The sequence below is a fragment of the Convolutriloba macropyga genome, chromosome 1 (genome assembly GCF_964194025.1).
Source record: "Convolutriloba macropyga chromosome 1, txConMacr16.3, whole genome shotgun sequence".
Taxonomy (NCBI): Eukaryota; Metazoa; Xenacoelomorpha; order Acoela; family Convolutidae; genus Convolutriloba; species Convolutriloba macropyga.
The window spans coordinates 24,090,137-24,100,511 of NC_134468.1; the positions used below are offsets into that span (position 1 = coordinate 24,090,137).

General features: G+C 35.9%; 1 protein-coding gene across 4 annotated transcripts in view; it reads left to right on the forward strand.

Moving 5' to 3' along the window:
- The window catches only part of LOC142336884 (uncharacterized), a 45,595-nt gene extending 35,419 nt beyond the window's left edge, over nucleotides 1-10,176 (forward strand). For all 4 annotated transcript variants that reach the window (XM_075385860.1, XM_075385868.1, XM_075385877.1 and 1 more), the window contains 8 exons: nucleotides 1,950-2,153; nucleotides 2,400-2,467; nucleotides 2,568-2,708; nucleotides 2,931-3,120; nucleotides 5,824-5,923; nucleotides 6,074-6,180; nucleotides 7,083-7,214; nucleotides 9,837-10,176. In XM_075385860.1, coding sequence (XP_075241975.1) covers nucleotides 1,950-2,153; nucleotides 2,400-2,467; nucleotides 2,568-2,708; nucleotides 2,931-3,120; nucleotides 5,824-5,923; nucleotides 6,074-6,180; nucleotides 7,083-7,214; nucleotides 9,837-9,959 — 1,065 coding nt within the window. In that variant the 3' untranslated portion in view covers nucleotides 9,960-10,176. The remainder of the gene's footprint in view (nucleotides 1-1,949; nucleotides 2,154-2,399; nucleotides 2,468-2,567; nucleotides 2,709-2,930; nucleotides 3,121-5,823; nucleotides 5,924-6,073; nucleotides 6,181-7,082; nucleotides 7,215-9,836) is intronic.
- The last annotated feature ends 199 nt before the right edge of the window (nucleotides 10,177-10,375 follow it).

Below are 10,375 nucleotides of genomic sequence, written 5' to 3' on the forward strand. Positions count from 1 at the left end.
AAAGCAGAAAATGCTGACAAGTTGAAATGATAGAGCCAAATCATAATCCGAATCTTTTTTATTGCGAAAGTCAACGACGAGAATAAAAGTGACCTCGTTATCGCTGCACGGCTTTTAAAATGAGGTAATTATACCCAATAGATGCGTAAAAGATTTTTTGGCAAATGGAAATTTTGTATATGCATTTTTGATAAATATCGATTTAAATTACCGAAAGTCGCCGAATTAAAACTTCCAGAACACTTAATTAAGCACCGGAGGCACGAAAAGACTTGATATGAGTAAGCGAAGATCATCTTGGCAGTGTCTATGTCTGCACTAACCGTCAAGATGGTCAAAGTGGGCCATGGAATCATAACTGGTGCAACTTTTCATGAAAATAAAACAAACGCTGAAATTTCAAGAAATTAGCCAAAATTTTTGCCAAAAAAGTCGGCTCAAACAACGCAATAACTCTTCTCTATCTTGAATCGTAAAACCAAGAACACTATAGTTGTCAATTTCATCACATTTTTTGAGGAAATTGATCAAAATTTCACCGAAAAATGTGAACAAAATAACGGAAAAGAGGCTAACATTCACAAAATCTACAAAACTCCTCGGAAAAATTGAAATTCAAAACACTTTTTAATTTGAAATTTTACGCTGGACAAGTTTTCTTATGATACCACTAACAACTCTGTACGATGAAAATATCGATCGGCGAAAACTGACAGAACCAAAAAAACCAGTTGAGCATATAGTTCCTTCTCCCACTAAAGTGAGCCGGAACAAAATCAAAGATATTGTTTAACAAAATTTATTTTAACTGAAGAAAAAAAGTACGCATTAACATTGCAGATAAAAGAAGCGCTAAGCAAGGGCAAAAAATGTTTCATCCAGATTACGAAAAGATCAACTTTACCAGTAGAATTTCATAATAATACTAGAGTTTCATATTAACATTATTTTCTTATGATACCACTAAAGTTTTCTTATGATACCACTAACAACTCTGTACGATGAAAATATCGATCGGCGAAAACTGACAGAACAAAAAAAAAACCAGTTGAGCATATAGTTCCTTCTCCCACTAAAGTGAGCCGGAACAAAATCAAAGATATTGTTTAACAAAATTTATTTTAACTGAAGAAAAAAAGTACGCATTAACATTGCAGATAAAAGAAGCGCTAAGCAAGGGCAAAAAATGTTTCATCCAGATTACGAAAAGATCAACTTTACCAGTAGAATTTTATAATAATACTAGAGTTTCATATTAACATTAACCCAAACAAAAGTTCACGCAAAACAATGCACAGGCTTTTCCTTAAAACAATATTCATTGGACAGAAGACAAAAAAAAACAAATTTTATTTGCCATGAAAACCAGTAAAAGCAAATAAAAAACAGAGAGAAACAATAATTCTCATAACTGGTTCCCTAGGTGAATATAATGTCACTAAGGGGTTGAAATACTGACAAGCAAACAAACAAATCAGAACATAATGAAAAACCACATACTTTTACGCAAGATGTGATTTTCTAGACAACATTTTCAAATGATAAATTGACCAAAAACACAACTATTTTTTCTGAAATATTTTGCGCAGCAAAAAACATTTGAAGAGCAGAGAGTTTGAAGCACTTGCAAAGAAAAATATTTGACGCCTCTTAGCTCCCCTTGTTCCTCTTTCTTTGACTTCTAACGTCTAGAGGGCGCTGATTCCAAATAAGCCTGACAAATGCGCCTCAAAACTGCAGGAAGCAGTTTGGAGAAACATTTTCATAAATCTTATTTTTGGCTTCTAATAAATAAATTAGCTATGGTAACTACATAAAAACTAATTCCAAACGAAAGATCATGCTTGTGAGAAAGCGCTGACGAAACAATATTTTTTCAAATTTTGAGCTGGTTCGCTTTTCTTCAACTTGTTCTGCCGTACATTGAGTTTTTGGTATACAAATTTTAGACCAATGACGACAAGGACGAGTATCCTCACAGGGGCTCCTCAAGTGAAAATGCCTCATCTAATGACACAGACTGCTATCAACAGTGTGACAACATCCTGTCCAACTATGCTCTGGACTACCTCATCAACCTCTTGCTCTATCTGGCCCTCCTCTGGTACACCAGGTGGCACAGAAGCGAAAGCCTCTACATTGCACTCGAAAAGGTACCCAATATATTTAATTATTATATCTAGTTCCACTACTTCAGTGTGCGAGCTGTTTATTCTGCAAGCGAACTTGCTCATTTAAACACGATTACAACATTGCTTGCGCTAAAAACCGTGAATTAGTTAACTTAATCATCATACATAGCAAAAAGGATCAAAATAAGATTTCGCTTGAACAACAGAAAAGGCAGATCTTTGACCAAACACAATTTAAAAACTTGCCAATTGTTATTTAAATTTCAGGTTTTCATGAGGGCTCAGAAATCACAAATTGGCAAACTACAGACCCCAAAATTCGTCCTAAAACTCAGGTACTTAAATTAAATAGTGTTTTTAGACATTATCATTGCTTCAATGGTACGTTTTTAAATCAAAAATCTTCATACTGATGGATTGACTGATCGTTTTCAGACTGTTTGTGCTGACAGTTTTCCTTATTGGTGCAATATCCTGGCTATGCATGGTCTACGTCTACGTTGAACCCACTCGCCTCAAATTCACATTCTCAGATCAGAACAACAAAGTATTCCAGAAGTTCAACAATACCTTCCAGTGAGTTCGACTTCTGTTGTTGTCTGTCTAGCTGGTTTTTTATCAGTTATTCAAATACCAATTCTCTAATTTTATGACAATGGTGCGCTAAAATGTTTGGATTTAATGTGGTGAAATGTTCATACCTATAGCTGCACCGGCAACAAAAATATACAACAACTTAAATTAAGACAATAATGATGAGCAAATTGAAACGAGGGTTCAAATTTTCACGAATTTCAGAGGAATGGAGAGAACAGCGATGATAGCAGCGATAGAGGCATGCATGTTGCTGGGTGCCCTGTTCTACTTCATGATATACGTGGTGCTTGTGATGCACTACTTCTGGTTCTGTGCTGTTGTCACTTTCCACGTGCAGTGCCTCGTATCGGACATCTTGCAGAGAGCGGTCGCACTTCAGGAGGCAATTAGGGTTAGAGGCTGTAGGCAACGATAAGGAAGACTTAGGAAAAACCCTGGGGTTTTGATAGTCTTCTAATAGATAATTACTCACATTTTCGTAAAAAAAGGTGATCACGCTCACAGTAAGAGATGCTCTGATTGCTCATCTCTGCTGAAGAAATTGTCAGATTAAATTAACTCCTGTTAGACATCTCTATGGAATTTTAGTTAATCGTAAAGTTCTCATCAGATCAAATTTTGAACAGATCAAATTGTCATTTGGAATCATTTTGAAATTGCAACCCACACAATCGGATTTCCATGTTGCAGTATAATCCTCAAGACCAGCCTGATCTTGTAGTTTGGTAGTTAATTTCAGTCTCCCTGCTTACTGGGTGAGACCACGAGGTAAGGAAATTCCTGGTTGCTTTTCGTTTTGTTGTAGACTAGAATTAGGCCCAAAACTTCCCTCTCTTTTTGTGAGTTTCTGCTGAAGAATATTGAATTAACAAAATAATTGCAGAAGATACAGCAAATTTGTTGTTACTATAATTTTGGTTGTCAAAAGATGATATCTTTCCTTTCTATAATCTACTTTTGCAGCGTGTTATTTTTGTTCCAACTCTCCAAATATATTCGGGGGTTAGGAACTGTAAACCAGGCCCTTTTTTTATTAAGATAGATATCGTTCGCGGAGTGATATAAATGGAGTATCATTAGAAAGCCTTTGAAAAACTGAATCAATTGTTGAAGAGATATTTTTAAATTTTCTGATTTCTGGAGGAAAAATTTAGGTTCTCACAATTTCCTCGCCGTTCTCACCTCTCCGTTAAAATAAAAAGCTGAAAGTTTTCTTCAAGTATGTTTATTACCATTCTAGCACAATCAAATGTTTTAAAAGTTGATTAATTAACATTAAACATGATCAGTAAAAGTTCGATGTAATTTTGTTAAACAAACTCAAAGAGCTCAAAAAAACAAACAACTACTCAGGTCGAACAGAACACATTTGGTATTTCACAGCTACCCAGTAAAAACATGAAAACTGGGCGGGCAGAAAATCCGAAAAGGAATTTCAAACTTATTTGAAAAATGGCTATTTGCTTATGCTCAGCTGATGGAGAAGGTCATGTTGCTAATTTGTTCGGTTGTTTAGTTGACAGTTGTTAGGTAACACAATCAATTCTGGATTAATCATGGCCAGACATTTTTAATTATTGAAAAAAGGCCTTAATTTATTGAACTTTCTCAATTAATTCACAAAAAACTTTACTTGACAGCTAGTTTTTTTTTCCAATTTCGGTCCTCTCTCCTCAGCTTTCACACGGTTTCTAAAAAAATAGTAGATTTTCATGACGAAAAAAGTAAAAAAAATACTGACATTAGATAAAAGTTCATAGTTTTCAAAATATTATTTCAAAAAGTGGCACTAATAGAAACCAATTCCAAAAATTAGACAGACCGTAATGTGCGTTTTCTCTGGTTTCTTGCTTATAAAAAACAATCCTCGACATTTACTAAGTCTGCAATTTACCTGATACACTCTGCTGACAAAACGTCAACTTTTATCGATTTTTACGCCCAAAAAAAGGAGTACATTCCGTAAAATTAAAACTCTAAATGATTCTGAATAATAAATAGAGCTTAGTTTAGGCGACTTCAAAAATAGTTTAACGTCTGCTCTGTTTTCTTTTTTTTCAGCCCTAAAAACATATAGCATATGGACCTGATTATTAAAACCTCGCGAAAACCCAATTTTTTCTAGTAATTGATCAAAACTAGAACATTTAGGTCAGTTTCAGGCAAATATTTGTAAGTAACTGTCAATTTATTTTGCGATTTCCCCAAAAATTGTGCCTAATTCGATCCTACAGGGCAATTGAGCTTCAAAGAAAACAAATATGAAAAACATTCATTCTAAGTCAAAAACTGTACAGATCCCTGGCCTGGCAAAAGTGCTTCCGACAAATATTTAATAACTTCGAAAAATTAATGTTCTCGAAACTTTTCTGTAAAAAGGCTCTGCACAAGGTTTGAATTAGAAGTCACTAGTCTTCGAGAAATTTTGAAAATGAAATAAAAATGGTTTCTAAGGTCCGCGTAGAACTAATCATCTAGTAGCATTTTAAAAAGTTACCGAATCATGTTGCCAATAGATAACTGATTTTCAGATGTGTCTTGGGAAAAATACCTGTTTTTTTAATTTTTCTCTGTATCTGATTTTACGTTTCCAAAGTTTGCCTTTAGCAACTCATTCCGTCTCCTTTTGATTTAGCAGGAATACATGTAGCATCGGGATTGAAAAATTACACAATATTACACAATTCAACAGAATTAGAAAATTTCCTGTTTTTTATCCTTGTCCCGTGAGAATTATTTGTTTCACAACTATCAACTGCTGGTATCAAATTAAATAAATTAAAGTGGGTTTCTACTCATGACTTCTCCTCCGAAAAAATAATAATTTTTCAGAATTGAAGGCCGGAGCGCGGTGACGAGAAAGTCACGTGCAAAAAATTAATTTCACACCAACAATCAAGCAGCTGCAACTATTGTCCTATGATGATCGGCGCATTCCTAGACAAGCGAAAAACTATATTGGATGTAAACGTTAGGAAACGCTCCTTTGATAAATAAATTTTATGCAAACGCATATTACCGTTCCTCCTCGTTTTTTTTTAAGAAATAAAACTACCCGGCTTACAAAATCTGGAAAACAAGGTGCTGCCTTTAGGACGCACAAGCAATCCAGGCATCAGTGAGCAGTCTCAACGGGTTCCCCTCCAAAGTTTCTGCCCTAGCACTTCTAGCAGGAGTTGACAACTTCGCATTCGGTAATTCAGTTTTAGTTTGACCCTATAATTGACTGTTGGCTCATAAAACACCAAGAGCAGACTCTGGAAGCCATAAATTTGCCATTAAAGCTTAATATCGAGCTTCAGGTACCTGTAAATAATAACAACTAACAATGTATATTGTTTCAGAGCTGTACAAGTTATCTTTACTTCGGATCGACTATTATGACAATATTGTGTTCAGACTGGTGATGACCTTGTTCTGGCTATTCACATTCTCCAGCATACTCATTCCCGTTAGTTTTACCAAAGGTTTCTAACAGCTGAAGATTTTAATTGACAAGCCTTTGGCAATTCGTCGACTCACAAAACAGGAGCGTCCTCGATTTTGAGATTAAATAGCCTTACTGTTCGCAGAGCTATACACTGACTCATGATAGAAGAGTTGTTTTTAGCTGGATACACTTTTAATAAGACCCCAAATAGACACCTAAGACGCTCCAATCACAGCGCTATAGATATCCAACTCAATTTCTTGACTGGTAATCAACAAAATATTCTAAAAAAAGACAAAAGTATCGCATAAAATACCAAGTCCCAGGTGACTACAAAGAACATTCGTCCTTGATTGCTCTGTAGATCTAAGCGCCACCTCCAGTTTGTAAGAATCCGTGATAATTATTTAGTTGTTAATTCAGGAGACTGGAACTGATAGTTCGCACATCATTAAACTATCTTGTTTACTGATCAAGGAAATTCAATTGTTAGTATTAAAAATCTCAAGAATTGTGGTTCAAGGGATTTAAGTTCATGATAGCTGCTTGACGATAAATGCAGTAAGATAACTCTTGTTTCTATTCTTATTTATATTACTTTCAAATGTCCATAAAAAGTCAAGTAATTGTTCGAGTTAGAAGTTTCGGTTGTTATTTTGAACAACATATTTCATGGTACTGTAGGTACGAGAAAAACTTTCCTTTTCTGCTCCGCGATTCAATTCAAATAACCAACTGTTTCCAACAGAGCATCCAGGAATAATAAATTATCAAGTACATGGTCTATATTTATTCGTCCATACTGCAATTTTCAACCAATCAGATTTTCTCATGAAGAGATTCATGATACTCACATTCTTGCAAAAAGCAGAAGAGATTCATCATACGCAGAAGCGTTCATAATTTCTAACTTCACCATTTAGGCCTGTTTGATAACGGAGCAAGCGAGGAGATTGAGGAAGGCAGCTGCTGAAATGCGTGCATTCGGGTACCCGCAGACAAACACCACCCATCTTGATTCCTTCCTTACGTACCTCAGCATCATACGCATACAGGTATTACCTATCACATTCAGTTCATCCAAACTTACATCACCCTGGTCGCCATTGTCAAAATTATTGACTCTCGTTGCTCTAATCAAGTTGCTTAAATACAGCTCTCGTACAAAACATAACCGACTAGCGTCGGGCGAATTGCTCTCAAACGACCGGCAAGCGGTTGGCTTTGTCAGTAGCTAGCCACGGTTTAGTGAGTCTAGCTTCAGATTAATTGAAGGGGCGTAGGGTGAGCGCACCGGAGGTGCAGCGCAGCGGTCGTGCAAAAGTGGATTGGGAGGACCGATGTGGGGGCGGTGGGTGGGTGCGGGCACGGGATCAATTTCTAAGAACTGCAATTCACACCATAAGTATAAGTTTCCAAAACAGTTTCTGTGAATCGCATACTTTGAAACTAGAGGACTGAAAGGCTCTAAGAGAACTTAACGCCCAATGAGCGCTACCTCTTTATCCCATTTCTGAGGACGACAATCAAATCGGTGAGACAAAAAAATCGGCCAAGCGAAAAATTGCATAAAAGAGACAAACAGGATTAATAGATTTGCTACAAATTGCTTTTGAGAGCAATTAAGAAGCTCTCAAAAGTTTGCTCTCAAATTGCTTTTCAAAGCAAACTTTTGAGAGCAATTGTGAAGTGAGATGAAGTGCGGCATCAACAGGGAGAGAGAGAGAGAGATAGAGTGAGAGAGATAGAAAGACAACAAACGTAATCGAGAAAGAGAAGGAAAGAAACCCTAACCGACAGAGAGGGAAAGAGATATAGGAATATTTTCCATAATTGGATTTGACTCTAGTTTTCTAGCCTTGTTAGTAAACAAATCATATAGAAACAGAAAAAGGCAAAATTAAAAACTTTTCAACTTCGCAAAGAAAAAAGTTCACAAATATTTTTTGCCTCGAAAGTTCTGAAAAGTAAACCATCTCCAAGACTTAAAGTTTCGGTGGCCAGTAATGGTCGTTAAACTCAGAAAAGGACAAAAAATATTAAAAAGTTTTGGCAAATTTTAACAAGAACTTGCTAACATTCACGATATTAATATATTAAGAAACATTTCATTGTCTTAACAGACTATCCAGTATCCCTGTTTCAAGCCTGAAACAGTTTCACCGGCTCAAAGATCCAGACAACTGGAGCCTGAAAATTTTCCGAACAATTAAAACTTTATCCAAAAATTACTAAAAGTGGAGTCATACAAAATATTGATCACCATTGCATTAACTCTAGAAACTATGCAGCAGCTTCTTATCAAACCTTGGAGGAGGTCCCAGGGCCCCTGGTGCAGATAAAATTCAAAAGCATGAAAAAATTGCAAACAATTCAGAAATTTGCTTAAATTCGTGATATTAAAATCTTGAAAAACATTCCATTACAATTATAAACTATGCAGGAACATATTATCAAACCCTAGAAGAAGTTCCGTGGCTCTTGACGCAAGAGAAATCCAAACAAAAATTTAAAAAATTCAAAAAACTCAAAAAAATTGTAAATTTTATTAAAAAAAGTTGCTAAAACTTGATATTTAAAAGTTCAAATTAATCCATGATCAACAAAAATTTTCCAGTAAGTTATTATCAAACTCTAACGGAGGTTTCCTTACCCCTGAGGCTGAAATAACCTGAATAATGACTATGACAAAAAATTGAAAAAAAAAATGGTAAAAATTGTCAAAATGATAAAATTCGTGATGTTAAAAACTTGCAAGACATTACATTACATCTAGAAATTATACAGTAATCTATTTTCAAACCCTAGATGAGGTTCCTTGGCTCTTGAGTCTGAAAAAGTGAAAAACGACAAAATTTAAAAACTTAAAAACTTAAAAAAAAGCAAATTTTAAAAAAAATTGCTAAAATTTGTGACATTATATAGTTGAAGAACTATTACCATTGCCAATAAAAAATGGCAGTATCTGATTATCAAACCTCTCAGGAGGTTTTCTGGCCCCTGGGTCTGGAAAGATCTGAATAAGGACAAATGACAAATTTGAAAAAAAAATGCTAAAATTCGTTATGTTAAAATGTTGAAACCATTCCATTACCACTAGAAACTATGCAGTAACCTATCATTAAAACACAGAGGAGGTTCCTACAGGAGGGGGTGGGGTGCACCAAGGGCTGATGGCGGGAGGGGTCAACATTGGGGTGCGGTGGGGGGTAACAGCGCGGGGAGCAAGTTGGGGGGAGTGGTCAACAGTGGAGGGGTCTTCAATCTCCAAGAACCACCCTTCACACCATAAGTATAAGTCTCCAAAACATTTTGAGCTGTAACAGAGCTGAAAGGCTCTAAGAGCACTTAATGCCCACTGGCCGCTACCTGTTTATCATGTTTTTGAGGACGAAAATTCAAAAGCGTCAGACGAAAAATCGGTCAGGCGAAAAATCGAATAAAAGACCGACAGGACTAATATAATTACAAACTTCGTTTGAGAGCAATGAATAACTTTCAATGACAGCACCCTCTAATTGTAAGACAGCATAATTATCAGATCTGTAACCATTAGCATTCTCCAAGGAAACTTTTAAACCACTGATTTTCGAAAAAAAATCAGTGCCACTTAAGGTAAACCGCTTCAATGCATCAACCTGTGCATGTCAAAAATGCTGGCAAAGTTTAATTTTCAGCCGAAGTTGCTCTACATCCACATACACACCTCTTGGGTTGCAGGCGCTTACCTTTTTTCTTTTCTGATTCTCCTCTTCCTAACGAAAGTCGACTTCCTTTTCGGCAACCTCGGAAACTTCTAGAGCAACTGCAAAAGATTGACCCATCACGATTGCATTCGATCGCCAAGCTATGCTCGCGAAAGTCTTCGAAAGATGGAACGAACTCAGTGTTGCTTCAGTCCATGGATAACTACACACCTCTAATTATCAATTCTTAGAAAAGCAAAACTTGTTATAGATTAAACATGCTGAATAAAAGTTTAACCATTGCCAATTAATAAAGCTTCTTCGCTAACAATTATGTTTTCGTAAGTGATCATGTTTTCGAATAAAAGGCTCTGAATTACTTGTACCTAGCTTCAAGATTCAACTAAGGGCATCTAGTAAATACACTAATTAAGGAGACCACGCAAATTTTCTGATAATCAAAATATTTAACACAATCATTGCCACAGCGTCAGTTTAATAAATTTAGACCAAATTAGATTTCCCCCGCC